Source organism: Chionomys nivalis, chromosome 5 (genome assembly GCF_950005125.1).
Source record: "Chionomys nivalis chromosome 5, mChiNiv1.1, whole genome shotgun sequence".
Taxonomy (NCBI): domain Eukaryota; kingdom Metazoa; phylum Chordata; class Mammalia; order Rodentia; family Cricetidae; genus Chionomys; species Chionomys nivalis.
Genome location: NC_080090.1, coordinates 58,610,900 through 58,627,299, shown reverse-complemented (window position 1 = coordinate 58,627,299; position 16,400 = coordinate 58,610,900). Strand labels below are relative to the sequence as shown.

At 39.5% G+C, this 16,400-nt stretch overlaps 1 protein-coding gene across 5 annotated transcripts in view; it reads right to left on the bottom strand.

The window, feature by feature from the left end:
* The window catches only part of Dnm3 (dynamin 3), a 462,700-nt gene that overhangs the window by 315,331 nt on the left and 130,969 nt on the right, over window positions 1-16,400 (bottom strand). For all 5 annotated transcript variants that reach the window (XM_057769381.1, XM_057769378.1, XM_057769379.1 and 2 more), the window contains exons 5-6: window positions 1,680-1,778; window positions 944-1,104 (exon numbers count right to left, since the gene is read on the bottom strand). In XM_057769381.1, coding sequence (XP_057625364.1) covers window positions 944-1,104; window positions 1,680-1,778 — 260 coding nt within the window. The remainder of the gene's footprint in view (window positions 1-943; window positions 1,105-1,679; window positions 1,779-16,400) is intronic.

Sequence of the window (16,400 nt, the reverse complement as noted above, 5' to 3'; positions counted from 1 at the left end):
TGCTCATTTGCCCTTAATTAAAAGGCAGAAATTTACGGTGGTCAGATAACATCACTTAAATGTGTATTGCTAATCTTTATTTTCTAAAAGAAAGTTGTTTTGCCCATGTGCTTCATGTATATTATCAGCTCTTGTTATGACAACCTCCACTGATTCCTTCAAAGGACCAACATTGGGACACTTGTGACTACCTGACTCATTGGCACATTAAGTATATAGAGAAGAGTTTATATAGAAACTATTAGGGCATTTGTGACAGAAGCTACTCGCCATATAAGGTCAAACCAGTGGAAATTCAAGAAGGAAGCCTGTATCCCATGACCACCCATGCCTGCCACACCTTTCAACCCCAATATGGAAAGAAGATATGTAAGAAAGTCTACTGAGAACTTATGGGAACCGTGTCTATGATTCATGGGAGAGGGTAGACTGGATGCCAGTTCCAGTGCTATTTATTGTGAGTGAGTATGTTATCTAGAAAAGGTGTTTTAGATTAGTGGAAATCAATAATTATTTCATCAAGATTTATTGTTTCAATATTTTAAATTAAGAAGCTAATAAAGATGTAACAAAAACCATAAAAAAAAGTTAATGGAAAATCTAACCTAACCATCACAGCTTGGCATTTGAAACAAATCTACCTTGTCCGAGCTGCAGAAGTTTAGCTTAAGATACGATGTATTGTGAGTGAGTGCATGCTCACACCTGTCTCCTGTTTGCTGTTCCTAAATCACTAAGTTTTTTTTCTTTGAATACTGTCAACAATATTGAGGTGAATTCAATCCAATGAAAAAGGCAATTGTGTGGGTCTAAATAGTGACTTTTAAAATTATCAAAAGCAGAGTGTCTTGTCTGGGAAAAATAAATTTTGTAATAAAAAATGTTAATTCTAGTAATCTACACATTTTATAATTGTACTTACTGCTTGAAATAATAATTTTACCTGATTGAGGACCTTCTGGAGGTGGGGTGTCCCCATACGATCAGCAATATGTCTATAAGCCGGGTGAGAAAGAAAAAATTTCCTTTCTGCCAACATGGCCGCCTTAATGTCCTTCTTTCCATCTATATCCTTCTGGCTTCTGTTGACCACTCCCACATAGCCTGAAACGAAACATAAACCTATGGGACTTGGCACAATTCCTGTCATTTATTCTAGAGAAACTTCAAGACTCTCTAACAGGTAAAATTAATTTTAAGGCCCGAAGACTGAGCCCCCTTACAGCATGCCATCCAAGACCTTGCTAGTCAGTAAACGCCCCTGATTTGGCTATTGATAAATTGTTGAAATCAACAGAATAATATCCCTCAGCTTTTAAAGATTTATAAACTTTAAGAAACTATATCTCAACAACTGTATCGTATAACAGGCAAGTAAATATCTGACTTAAAACAGATCACTGTATATTTGTGTAGCCTGTGATGAATATTTATAACCTTGCTTCAAGCTCCTTCCTTTCCCTGTTTTCCTATTCTTGTTATTTTAAGAAATAGTTCTCCTTTTGAAATATTCTTTAACACAACACTTGGGAACATTGTGCCATTCCATATAAAGTATAGTTAATAATAAATCACTCCCTTCTAATGGAGGAAGCAGTAAAGCCAAGCCTCCCTGTAGCTTGCCAGCCATTTCTCTGCCATAATATAAAAAGCAGGCCTTAGAAACCACAGTACATTACCCCTGCGAAGAGGCAGCAGTTTGTTCTCCAGTACGTCCCTGGCATCCGTTCCTTCATCCATGAGATCCAGCTTTGTGATCACGCCAATGGTCCTCAGACCTGTATCATAAACAAACACAGCTGTCACTACACAGTTTGCAAAACAACAACAACCAAAACTAACTAAGTCAAAGGGCATAAATATCTCAACACTAAATGGAAGGCTCATATTCCAGGCCCTTCTCCTGTTTCTCTCTTGCTTCCTTTGCTTCTAGCTTACTGTCACACCAGTCTGGTGATTATCGATGGAATGCCAAGATGGATTATACACCTACTTATCCATGGGATAATTTTCCATCCAAGAGAGGAAAGCAGGGACATCACAACAATACTTCTAAATACAGCCACGTGTCACTTAACCACAGGGACATTCTCTGAGAAATGTGCTATGTGTAGAATCCATCACTGCGCAATCAAACATCCCAGAGTATGTTTATATAAAGGAAGTAGCACAGGGCGGTGTCTCAATAGGGCCTCCCGTTGTAAACAAGAGATGCAGTCAACATGAGATGCCTGAGCCTGCAGCCAGCCTAAGACAGAATAGGGTTCTATAGTTGACATGTATGTATACACATGTGTAGGGGTGTGAATGTTCATGTATGTACTTGCATGTGGACATCCAAAACAACCTCAGATGCTGCTCCTCAGACACCACTGACTCTCCCCTTTTTTCTTGACCCAAAAGTGATGGAGGAGTTACTTTCATTGGTTCATAAAGAAACTGCCTTGGCCCATTTGATAGGCCAGCCCTTAGGTGGGTGGAGTAGACAGAACAGAATGCTGGGAGGAAGTGAGGCAATCGCCATGCCTCTCCTCTCTAGGTGAGACGCAATGAAGCTCCGGCCCAAGATGGATGTAGGCTAGAATCCTTCCCGGTAAGCCACACAGATTATTAGAAATGGGTTAGTCAAGATGTGAGAGTTAGCCAGTAAGAGGCTAGAACTAATGGGCCAGGCAGCGTTTAAAAGAATACAGTTTCTGTGTAATTATTTTGGGTAAAGCTAGCCGGTGACCAGGAGCTGGGAGGCAGGAAGCGGCCCGCAGCTCCTTCTATACATAAGCTCTCTTGTTGGTCTAGAACTAACTAAGGAGGCTAAGCTAGTTGGTCAGTGGGTCCCAGGAATCCATCCATCTCCACTTTCCATGCACTGGGATTGCAAGCATGCAACACTATGCCCAACATTTTGCATGGGAGTTCTGGAGCTCACACTCAGGAACTATGAGGCAAGGCAAGCACTCTACCATCTGGGCTGTAACCCAGCCCCTTGACACTTCTCATGAGGAGAAAGAGAAATCAAATAGCTCTTAATGAATAAATCAGTAAGACAGTCATATATATAATGACAAAGCTTCATGCACATACATAATTGAATATGTGACACCCTCGTGCACTGTCAGAGGAATGGATGCGTTCACAGCAACATCACGACAAACACAAGGAAGGAATGTCACCATGGCATTGGGAAGGCTTGGCATTACTGGGCCTGGGAATTTTTAAGTTCCATAATGAGACCACCACCATATATATATATACAGCTCACCATGAATGGAAATGTTGCTATATAGCATTGTAACTATATGAGTTAAACACAGCAGAGGTAATGAAAAAAGCAGAAAACTTCATTATTTTTATTAATATCCTTGAAGAAAAAGAAGCCTTTGGATTCATGAAGAATCAAACACACAGAAACACTGAGACAAAGCAGAGATGAAAACCTAAGTAGAAAGGTAGGAAGATGAAGTTGATGAATCATTCCAGAAAACAATAGAAAAATGCCTTTAAAAATCAGATAAATTACTGCAAAGATACAATGTCTGAACAATTGGTGACCCACAGAGAAAAGCCCATGCAGAAATATTCAGGAGTTGAGAAGAGCCTATTCAAGACAGTGTCCCCACAGTGAAAGATATGAAATTATAAGTTGAATGAACTCAGCAAGTGCCAGCTCGAAGTGAAAACATATGCAATTTGTCATGTCAGTGTAAGATTTCAAACCACCAGAAACAGAATGTTCCAAAAATTCTGCCAGATGAGTCTAAAAAGGAAGCCGCATGAAGATGGTTGGGAGGCCTGGCCATCTCGGCGTTTCCAGAAGCAAACTGGAAACCCAAAAGCAACAGAGAAATTGTTTCAAACTTCTGAAGGAAAAAAATATTTAACCTAGAATTCTAATTTTTCAATAAGCATGATAGTAGAAAAAATTTGACTGTAGACTTACTAAATCCCAGAATATTTAAACTCCTTTTCTTTTTTATGTGCCCAGTAAAGTACAGACCCTACAAACGAGGGGGCAATTTAAGGAAGAAATGAGAATGAGGATCTGTGTGTGAGTCTTCAGCAGTAGGTGCACCTCTTTTTCTTGAAGGCACCAAGGCCAATGGAGTAGCCCATGTTGGGTTTTGGGGGATCAGAGGGTCTCTTGGTTTCCCAGGTCTGTCACTGAGGTTTTGTTGGATAGTCTACAGTTCAGGGGAAGAGCATTGTCCCCTCAAGGGGCATAACCTCAGATATATATAATTTGTAATTTAAGTAAATATAAAATAATTCCTTATGACTTTTTCAAACATCTTCAGTGTAACTTATCCCTCTTCTGTCCCCCTCCCTGTGTTTAGAATGAATTCCCCGTGTGTGTGCAAGTGCCTATAGGTATGAGAAAGTGGTGTGAGGGCTTTTAAGTTGAATAAAAATTCAGAAATGTCAATATCAAGAAGAAGCAGTATAACTACATTATAGAGAGGTAAAGAGGCAAATACAAAATGCAACAGCTACAAGGTTTAGGGACCAGGAAGGATGGAATCAAAGATTTTATCAAAAGGGGAGCAGTGTCTTCTACCATTACTCTCTCTCTCTCTCTCTCTCTCTCTCTCTCTCTCTCTCTCCCTCTCCCTCTCCCTCTCCCTCTCCCTCTCTCTCTCTCTCTCTCTCTCTCTCTCTCTCTCACACACACACACACACACACATCGACTGATATATACATATACATATATATAGGGGGGAGGAAGGGAGGGAGGGAGAGACAGAGATAGAGATAGAGAGATCTTAAATGTGTATGTGAATATGCCTTTAAGGAATATAAATGTATAATTTTAATTTTAAAAGCTGGCTAAAAAAGCATCTCTTTCCTACTCCTGTATTTCTGAAAGAGGCAGCCAAGTCTTCAGTTTATAAGGTGTACCAAAAATGGGGAGGAGAAGAGGCCTATTTTCTTTTTCTTCACATTTTGTTCCACAAATAGGAGGCTTAAAATAATCAATGAATGAACTCCTGCTGGCAGAATCAAGACCTGCATTGATGGATCTCAAAAAGCCATTGTCAGACAAGATTTCAAAGGCTTTTGAGGCTCGCCCTGGGAATTTAAAGACCTGCATAAAGCAGAACACATTGTTGATCCCTGATCCTGAGCCAGTCTCATTAAGAGCTCAAAACGAAAACCATATGAGATGGGTGCTATTATTTTCTCAATTATACAGGTTGAGGAAAAATGAGAGGAAAAATATTCTTGCCTAAGGGGTCACAGCCTCGACACATGGAGCTAGAGTTTGATGGCGCTGAATCCAACAACCTCATTCCATTTTCAACCACATTAATTTTCTGCACCCCAATTCTTAGATTCTATAAGCAATTAGCTGTGTTATTTGACAGCTTAGTCATAACAACTAGTCCCACTTGTCTATAGAGCTACAACTCAGAAGTCTGGAGACGGGAGTGATTTGCAGATTTTTAGCATCTTTAGTGATGAAGGAAGAGCAAGTTACAGGTTAAGACACTCCTGACCCTCTTGGTAAAAGAATAAGTTCAGAGCTGATAAATTTTTTACTTTTGTGTTTCTGCTGTGCTTTTTCTCCAATAAAGAACAGGCACTATTTTGTAACTGACTGCCTTTTCTTCCCCCTGGAATTCCAGAATATCAGGCACCCTTCTCAGTGGATTCAAATCAAAACTACCAGCATTAAAATTCACCTTTACTTTGACCCTGCTCTTTTGAAGATCTGTGTCTCCAGGAGGGAAAAAACCCAAGTTCTAAAGGGATCAGTGCTGAAGTTCACCATTCTTCTGCAGTCCTCTGCCAGGAGGTAGAAAGGAACGGGGACCAGGATGCGGTTGTGACAACCACACATCCTGATTCCTGATCTGAACAAGGACCCACAAAAGAAGGCTGCTTTAGACGAAGTTACCTGCTGGCAGGAATCCTTCTGAGGCGAACCAAGGAAGAAACATAAGAATCATCCTGTTCTCTGCAATAAACATTTTTGGTATAGAGTTCAAAAAAAAAAAAAAAAAGAACAGGCACTATTGCTGAGAACCAACGATTTCTGGGAACAACCTTGGGAAGACATAGACACTTCAAAAATCTGTTGCTTATATAGACAGGAAGCTAAGCGCACTGACTTAGAAACAAGCCTCTCACCCCTCCTCAGCTCTGGGATGTTCATTTCTTCATCAGTAGGAAACTGCACCTGCCAATTGGGCAGCACACGCCACAGCGCCCTGCTGCCCAGGGGTAGTTATGCAACACTCCTTGCAACTCTCCAAAGACAGACTTTCTGAAGTTGTGAAGTCATTCCAGCTCATCACAAAATGGAGAAGTTAGCGACTCTGGAATCTAAACTAGAGTAGCAGGAGTCTAACAACACATAAAAATATCAACCAATGGCTAAAACCAGCTAGAACCCATTAGGCATCTGTCAGGTGGAAGATGCTGCCAAAATCTTTTGGCAAGACAGGTAAAGAAAAAAATAATCCAATTTTACAAAAGTAGAAACTTAGAACTGGAAACCTTCTTGGCAATCAGTCTTAGAGTAGGGAAACCTAGTTTGTGCTTCCAAAAGGCAATCTTTGGGGCATTAAAGGGAATGTTACAATTATCCAAGGACAATAAGGTGTGGCTTCCCAACTGATGTTGTTACAGATGCTCAGTGTTGAGGCAGGAAAAGCTAAACCCTGCTAGACAGACTTCAATGTGAAAACTATGAGAGTTAAGAGCAAGACACCTCCATGTTGTGTACACATGTGTGTGAATGCATGTGTGCATGCAGTGCATGCATGTGTGTTGCTTCCAAGAGCTCAGGGCAATTCTTACATAAGAACCACCTGTGATGGTGAAAGGGGAGGGACAACCAGTTTGAAGTCTGCTGAACTTCAATAGAAATGGTTATTCCTATTAACGTGGTGTCATCCTTTCTTCCTGGTTTGCAGCCATCAACTACCCTGACAAAGGCAACTTAAGGAAGGATGTGTATCTGGGCTCACAATTCGACGTACAGGTTATCATGATGGGGGATTTAAGGCAGTAGGAGCTTGAAGCAGCTGTCACATACATCCAACAGTCATGGGTAGCAAGTATGCTTGTATTTAATGCTTAGCTCAATTCCGCCCTTTGATATGGTCCAGAATCTCTAAGGGAAAGCCCCACCCACAATCAAGACAGGGCTTCCCACACCAGTAGACATAACCAAGGTAGTCCCCTACAGGTATGTCTAGAGGCTCATCTCCCAGATGATTCTAGATCTTGTCCAGTTGATAGATAACACATTAAAACAATCACACATAGTGTGCCCCCAGGAGAAGCTGTCAATAGGGACCTAATCTTCAGATGACTTTGCAGGGCCAAACAAATTGACTGAAAGAAAATATTCAATTCTAGCCTGCCCTGGCCATCTCTACTCACCTAAGAGGGTGGGACAAAGGCTATGAAACACTTAAAAAATCCAGAAGCATGGGCTTACTGAAATACTGTGGCTAAATCATTGGCTATAGTAGAATACTTTCTCTCACTCTCTACATTATCCAATGCATTATGGAAGGCTTATTTATCAAAGTTCCTACACACAGTAGTATATCTTGTCAAGGAAAAGGTATACTAAAAGACAAGAAAAAAAAAAAGCACAGTTGCAAGAGGCACAACAAACATCAGAACCAGACCCAGATATGACAGAGATGCTCAACTTAACAGACTTGGAACTATTTTAAAATGAGATTACTATCCTAAGGACTGCAATGAACAGTGCACACACCTGCAAGAACAAATGGGCTGAAAGGGGCAAGTGCTGGGGAAAAAAAGACTCCAGAAGCAATGCTAAAGGTAAAAAGCACTGTAGCCGGGTGGAGGCAGAGGAAGCTGGGTCTATGAGTTCAAGGCCAGCCTGGTCTATGGAGTGAGTTCCAGGACAGCCAGGGCTGCACAGAAAAATCCTGTTTTGAAAATTAGAAACAAAATTTAAAAAAACATTGTAATAGAAATGAAATAAAATTGCAAGGTATTCATGTTACTCATAGCAAAATCCAGTGTTGCTTAAAGGGAGGCTCGGATTAGCTGCATATATTGCTAACCCCAGAGCTTCTACTCCAAAGGTAAAATACAACAGGGATGCGAAGAAAGCAAAGGAAATGAATCATATAAAACGCTCAATTAGAAAATAAAGGGAAGAAAAGAAAAATACAAAATAGGAAAAAACAAGGACAAGGGCAAGATATAGGAGACATTAATTTCAAGGTAGCTATTAATTCAGTGCATTAGTAATCACATTAAACATCAATAGCTTAATTGCACCAACTCAAAGATAGAGGTTATTAAACCAGACCAAAAGATAGGCTAGGTATCGTGGTACAAGTGGAAAACAAATCAACAAACAAAAACAACACACTCAAAACAGAGAAATTTGTATCCACACCAGTCCCATTCCTTACCAAAGTCTACAGCTTGAGTGATTCTGATCTTCAGTTAAACTCAGTTGTAATATACCTCCTGCCTAGCTCCTGGCCATTCAGCTTCTTATTAAACTAGTCGCAGTGATACATCTTCACACAGTGTGAAGGAAGATTCCACAACATCCGGTGACTTTTGTGCCGCACAGGGCCGCTAGTCTCCCTCTCCTTATCTTCACAATGCCGCTCACTTCTGCTTCGCTTCTCCTTGCCTTCTTCATCAACTCTATGTACCCGTCAAACGTCATGTCAGCCCTACCCACAGCCCTTAATCAGACACCCACAAACACGATTCAGGGCTCATTCCCTCTGCCTTCAAAATTCTCAGATACATTGAAATCACAGTTCTAAAACAGCAAGAGTCTATTGTGCCATACATGAACTACACATAATATGTGTATATGAAGTCATCCGTACAAGCGGCTAACAGTGGGGATTTCGTTTATGAGCCAAATTAATTAATGAAAATGCAAAGTTGCCTGTTTTTATTAGGATCATACAGAAGTTGAAACACAGTTTCTAGAGAAGTTCCCTGATAACTTCCTCCCATGATACCTAGATTTACTGTCAATACACAGTGATTTATGATGAGGACGCTGCCATTTCCTCTGTTCATGTGTGCTAATAGACTGTACGTTGTGTGATTCTTTTCATCAACTTAGGAAGTGGAACCAAACCGAGCCACAGACAGCATTATCAGTTGCTAGGAAAGCAATCTGGAACACAGTGCATAATGATACAAAAACAGTAAAAATGGCCATTATAGAAGTCATACAAAAAATATACACAGCAAGATTAAAAACATACTTTTTAAATTCGATGTACTTCAGTTAATTCATGGTTTAGGCTTAGGTGGGGTTGGGATGAAATAAATGTAATTATTTCTATTTGGTAATGGTTATGGAACATTTTATTTTCAAAAGCAACTAGTCCATAACAAATAGGAAGAGTTTAATCTATTTTTTTCCATAGGTTTTTCAAGAGTTTCATTTTCTTGTTACTTCTAACTCTGCTGAAAACACTTTTCATTTTCAAAGTCATCACTTGGTATTATTTTTTTGTGTTCCTTAGTAAAATGTTAAGTACACAGTATAAAATATTAAGAATCCATGATAGCAGTAGAGATTCTGTCTTGTTCCAGTTTGCTAGGATAGTCCAGAGACAAACCAAGTATTTGGAAACTGTAATGTCTGTGAAAGGGGGAAAAATAAATAAGAAAAGAGAGAAGGGAAGAGAGAAAGAACAAAGAACAGAAAGAATTAGCTCAAAAACAAGAAAATCTGTGTACAACGTGTTTCTTTCAGAGATGTTATACTCCCAAACAGAACTGAGGCATGAAAAAGAAAAATGATCTATGTGTTCCTAAACCTCCTGCCGTGTGTCAGCTGAACATACTTCCTTCTTTTCCACTGGCATGGGGATAAACTAAATTTCCAAGTCTCGTTTACAAATAAGTAACAATGTGCCTTATGTTGTTCCTGTGGTTACGATCGAGTTAAAAGGATTTAGACAGAACTGGCACATGCCACGTTTAGAATCGGTCTCTATGTTGGTTCCCACAACTTTTCCTAAATATTATTTTGCCTTTGTCTTGCTAAACAGACTCAGAATGGGTTACTAAGTCTCTAAGGGTGGCAAGATGGAAGGAGCTTGGATATCTGGATGACACCATGAAGAAAAACATGTCTAGGATGGCGGCACTTATGCCCGAGTCTACTTATTGCTGTACATTGATAGGTGTGGTGGATCTTTGAAGAGGAGAGTGATCATAATGAACACCTGACATGGGAAGGTTACACAGCAGAGAAACAAATACTGCAGGTCAGTTAGAAAGCTCATCTCTGTTCTGTAATGATTGTAAGCCACATACATGTGGTAACTTGTACTATAGGGAAGATCCAGAGTGCTCATTTTTCTTGATTGTTCCTTGCCAGTTAAAACAAAGAATTTCAAAAAGATATTCATGCAAGAAACTCATCATTTGTTAATACAAGAAACTTATCATTTGTGAATAGAAGCAAAAGATTTAAATAAATCTATAAATTTGTGTTTGTTGGTCTTTTAAAAGCTTACAAGTTCTTAAGAGTCAAACGGTAGAAAATGAAAGTCAATATTAAGAATTTTCCATTAAGCAAATCAGCAATAATTTCTGCCTCAAACTATACAAAAATAATGTGTGTGTGTGTGTGTGTAGTGGGCATATCTATGGTGTGCATGTTCTGGTGTATATGCACATGTACTGAGGCTGTATCTTGCACTTGAACCCAGAATTAGCTGATTCAGCTAATCTAGCTAGCCATCTTCTTCAAGTATCTCCTGTCTCTAGCGTCCCCCCATTGTTGGCATTATGGGCAGGCTATCACACCTACTGAACATTTACATGATACCAAAGGCCTCATCTCTGGTCCTCAAGCCATAAAGTTCATGGCGAGCTTTATTCACTGAGCTGCATCGCTCCAGCCTTAGACAGACGGCTCTTTCCTAAACTCTAGGAAACTGAACAGGCATTAATAGGAACACTGCTTCAGACCTCGAGCAATGTATTTCACAGGAATGTGATAGTGAGAAAAGAAAATCAAGATAAATTTTTACAACCATTTTCCCCTTGGTGGTTCAATCCAGACTCTGAGTAGAAGGATACCAGCCAAGGAGACATCGTTAGTCATGCTTAATTCAGAAGACACAGACTAGCGTTTAAGGACTCTGAGACAATAGACTTTGCAGAACAATGCACCAGATAAGAAGGAGCCAAGAAGAGAAAAAGCTCAAGAAATTTTCATGGCGGTTTTTCAAGTCTCTGGAAACAGTGTTATATGTTAAGGTAAAACTCCTTTTGGCTAGTGAGCAAAAGGAAACATCTAGAATACTCTAAGCCAAATAACTACCAGAGCTTTTCTAAGAATGGGAATCATTTAAAATCCTAGCAGCAAACACAGAGAGACCTATGGATGATGAGATGCTAGAGACACTAGATGAGAAACTCTACTGCAGACCAACCCTTTGAAAACATGAAAAACGCACATAAAAAAATCCAACTGATCTTTACGCAATATAGTTACTTTCTAATACAAAGCCCAGCACACTTTTAAAGAACAAAATAAAATTCAGAACTCAAATAAAGTCAAGCTCAAAATATCTAATGTTTCGTGCTTCAGAGGTGGCTCAGTGTTAAAAAGTGCTTGCTGCCCATGCAGAGGACCCAGGTTTAGGTTCCAGCACCCATATCAGGCATTTCACAACTCCCTGTAACTCCAGCTCAAGGAGTTCCAGTGCCCTCTTCTGACCTCCGTGGGCACCACACTCATGAGTGCACTCCTACACAGATACACATACATATACTTATTTTTTTAAAGTAAATCTTTGAAAGAAATAAATCATACATAAACCCATCAGAAAGCTTTCTGTATAATTCTAAAATACTTGGAAATTAGGGAATAGGCCTTGAAATAACCATGGATTATAATAGAGGTCACAAAGAAAGTTCAGAATACAGATAGTACTCAACTTACTATGGTTCAACTTAGAATGTTTTTTAAAAATTATTTATTTGTATGTATTTGGGCATGTGCACACATCCGCAGCACACATGTGAAGGTCACAGGAAAACCTTCAGGAGTCATTTCTCTCCTTTTTCCATGTAGGTACCAGAGATTCCAAGGTCATCAGGCTTGGCAGCAAATGCTTTCACCCACTAAACCATCTCACCAGCCCAAGGATGCCTTGATTCTATGGTGGTACAAAGCCAGACACACTGAGTAGAACCCACAATCTGAATTTTGCATCTTGATCTCTTTCTGCTTTACATGTCTGTAGTACAATACATGATCTTAGGGTACTAAGCAATGATAGATATCTACAACTTCTAGGCTGCCAAGAAGTAAACAGCTGGTTCTCAGCAATATATTTTGATACTAAGCTATGTCTTTCCATATATTAAGTATATTGGTGGCATTTAAAATTTTTTGTTATGTTCAACTTGTGCTGGTTTATCAGCACATAGCTTTTTCATATCTGCACTCTAAATGACATGAAATTAAAGCTCATCATATCAAAACATCTGCAATATAGCTATACTAAAGTGCATAAGATTTCAAATGCTATTACCAACAAGAAAGTTTTAAAACCAATAATCTAAGTTTCTATCTTAAGATATTAGAGGATAACAAATTAAATCTAAAATAAGAAGTTTAAGTATTAATAATAATAGTGGAAGTGGATGGAATAGGCTATAAATAAGTAATAAAATAGTCAATTAAATCATTATTGTCTGTGTTACTCTTTAATTCAACTTTTACTGGATCCCTCAGCCAAAGCAAGAAGTACAAATCAAAAGCATAGAGTTGTAAAGAAAGAGGGGTCATTGTTTGTTTTTCTGTTTGATATATATGAAAGAAAAAATTGTACACAGTATAATTCTATGTGTAGAAGATTTCAAAGAACCAACAAAATCTATGAGAGCTAAACAAGCTTATTAAAATCACAGATTACGAAAATAAGAACAAGATACAAAAATAACTCAAAGTCCTATACACTTTGGGTATGCAATTGTGCTTCGCAACACAACTTATAATGATGAAATGTGTTCCCGTGTGTGAAACTCCTCAAGATGAGCGCTATTAGCCACGTGAAATCGGGTGCCCAATGCACAGCAATGGTATGGAGAAACTAATCTTGAAATTCTATGTACATCAAACTAATTTAAATTTGAATAGCTTCATGTGGATAGAGGATAACAGATAGGATTGTAGGAACTATAGATTTAATTATTCCAAAGAAAACTCAGTAAACTTTTTTGTAGAAAATGAAAAACTGATTAAAATTTCAGATGGAAGTATAGTACGCCTATTATAAGCAATAATATATACGTGTGCATATATATAAGATCTGTCTCAAGCCTTGCAATGAAACTTCAGTAATCATGACTGTGGAAAGTAAGCACAGGAACAGTCACACAGACAAATGGAATAAAGCAGCAAGTTTTATAGAGATAGATTCACCAATAAATATCAAACATATAATACACAAAGAAGCATATACATACATGAGTGACTTTGGACAAAGATATCCGTGTCATTCGATGGGAAGGGGATAATATGTTTAATATGAATGATCCCAGAACTGAGTCTCCAACCTTTCACTGCACGCACACACACACACAAAGGATCACAGACCCAAGTTTAAGCTAAAACTATAAAACGTTTAGAGGAACAGCAAAGAAGAAAAATATCTGTAAACTTAGAGAAGATTCAAGAAACATACATACACTGTGTAAGAAAAACTGGTAAAGTGAACATCAAAATTAAAACGTGTTCTTCCAGGGCTAGGTTATAAAACTGCAAGCTATAGAGCAAGAGAACTCAAATGTGTAATGAAAGATTTCCATCAAAATGCATTTCGAAAACCTTCTAACTTAATTCTAAGAAGATGACGCTTTAATTTAAAAATAGACAAAGGAGTCAGGGAGAGAGAACTTGCTTAGAAACTGTGTGTTTTATCTCCAGCATGGAATAAGTGAGTAGGCAAAAGAGAGAAACAAGGAAGTAGGCAAAAGACTCAAATAGACATTTCATTAAAAAGTAAATACAAATGACTAAAAATGACACAAAATGATTCTCAGCATTGCAGGTCAGAGAAAGGCAAGGCAGAACCACCACAGGGGCATTCAAATGATAGCAAGTAAAACTAGCAAGGTCAAATGTCAGCCAGCATATGGGATGTGCAACCTCTAACTGGTTATCCGTGTAGTGGGACTCTTCAGATGTTCATGTACATTCATATATGAATCCCTTTCTTGGTTCTTTTCCCAGGAAAAATAAGATACATGAACTTAGAAACGCTGTACATTAATATTTGTACAGCTTTACTTATGAGCATCCCAAACCATAAATAGACTAAATCTGTATTCACAGGCAAGTGAATCAGCAAAACACACTGCACACACAGGGAAATACAACTCAGCAACTCAGAAACATGAACAGCAGAAGCCTGCAGCAGTGGGAAAGGCTCTCAAGAGAAAGTCAGATGTAAGGAGTGTTGATGTACGAACCCACTTCAGTGAAACTCTGGAAAGACAGATCTAATTTACAAGGACAGAGAGCCGTTTCTGTGGTTTCCTAGGGCCAAGAGTGAGGTGTGCTGGTCAAGGCTGATGTTAGCACAAGGAAACCTTTGTGGCTATACCTCCCTGTGTGAGACTCTGGTGCAGTAGCCCCAATTAACCCCAATGAATTGAGAAAAGAGAGAACAGGGGTGATAGAGGTATTACATTTGTATCAAAGGAACAAAGAAATAAAACAGATTTAAGAGCTAAGTCTAGGAGAAATCTCTGAGCACCAATGTTTATATATAGAAGTAACTAGAAGCAGATAGTCAAGAAACAAAGAATCTGCTAAAAAAATCTTTGAGATTTCAAACTGCATTTAATTCTGCAAGTTTGTATGAGAAGTAGGCAGGTATTAAAAATTGCATTTCTCCCATGAAGGACAAGAGCCACCATTTCTACTTCAGCTACATCATAAAGGAAAGTGAGCAAGGGAGAGACTTCAGGAGATTTTTTTTTCAGTGCCCAAGTTCACACAGCTCGTAAGTGGGAGAACTAAAATTCAAACTCTGGCAGCAGGGCTCCTCAGTTTGTCCTGGTGACCACTGGCTCTGCTTTCCTATGTAATTATTGTGTTGTTATGGTTTCACTAGTGTAAATTCTGATTAAGGCAAAGTTTCCTGGGAACATGTCTGCTATTTCAGCAGAACAGCATGTGCTTTTGCTCCAGCACACTGCTGCTTCCTGGTCTTGCCTCCCTGTGAATCCCTTCACTGTCCTACCTGAATTCTTTACTGCCACCAACTGACCCCAGCACACCCCACTGTGGTCTAACCAACTCTCACTTCCTTCTGGCCTTCATGCAGCCCCAGTTCTCTCCTTTGTGCATCACAGGAGACAGCGTGGTCTCCCAATGCCATGAATCTCTGGACTGAGCAAAGAGGTGGTGTTGAACCATTATTCAGTGTTTCCTCAGCCAAAATCTTCCTAATGCACAGAAAAACACAGCTTTAGTGATCAACATCATCTGGGCATGGCGCCTGTTAGTCCTCCTCCTTGCTGCCATCCACCAAAGCCTCCATAGCCAACATCAACACACACACACACACACACACACACACACACACACACACACGTTTGCTGAGGGTTTTAGCACCCTGATCGTCCTCACCACCCTCAGTTCCAGCACTACCCAGGCAGGGCTTATATGTGAGGGTGATGATGTAAACAGTTCTCTGACTCTTTCATTTTTGGGGTCCCCCACTCCTCCCACTCACTATTTTACCTGTATGCCCTTTAGGCAGTTTCCCCTTCCACAACCACATCCTACATGAGTATAACCTGAAATTGTCTTACCAGGGCATCAAAAGGGCTAACATTCTACTATCTAACCGCAGTTCCTCCTTTCCCGTTCCTGTGCTCTTTATAGAACTGCATTGTTGTTGTCCGCTGTCATCCAGAATCTCAGCCCTGATATCCTTCATTTCCCTAAAACTTATTTTTTTTCAGCCTCAATTCCCTTGGTTTTTTTCCAAAGACTTATAGTCCTTCTCTTAAACTACTCTTAGAATATCCTCAGTTCCTTTACCTGCGTTATCATCCTTCTAACCAATCTCGTAAAATTCCTACCCCCAAAGTTACCCAAATATTTCCCCTCAACCCTCCTGCTCCTGAGTATCTCAGGAACTGTTGAAGTTGGGTGCAAATGGTTTCACCCTTCCACAGTGGCTGTTTAACATAGTTCTTTTCAAATGTCTACACTCCCACCCTCTGGACCCATCCTCAACCCCAGTTCAGAGCTTATAGCCTTTCCAGATATCTACACTAAGGGTTTGGGGTCTATCTGTGCTCAACCTCCCTTACTTCATTCAACTCTGTTGGGGGAGGAGTTTTATTATCCAGAGTATACATCAAGCACTCAAAAATGTTGGAAAGA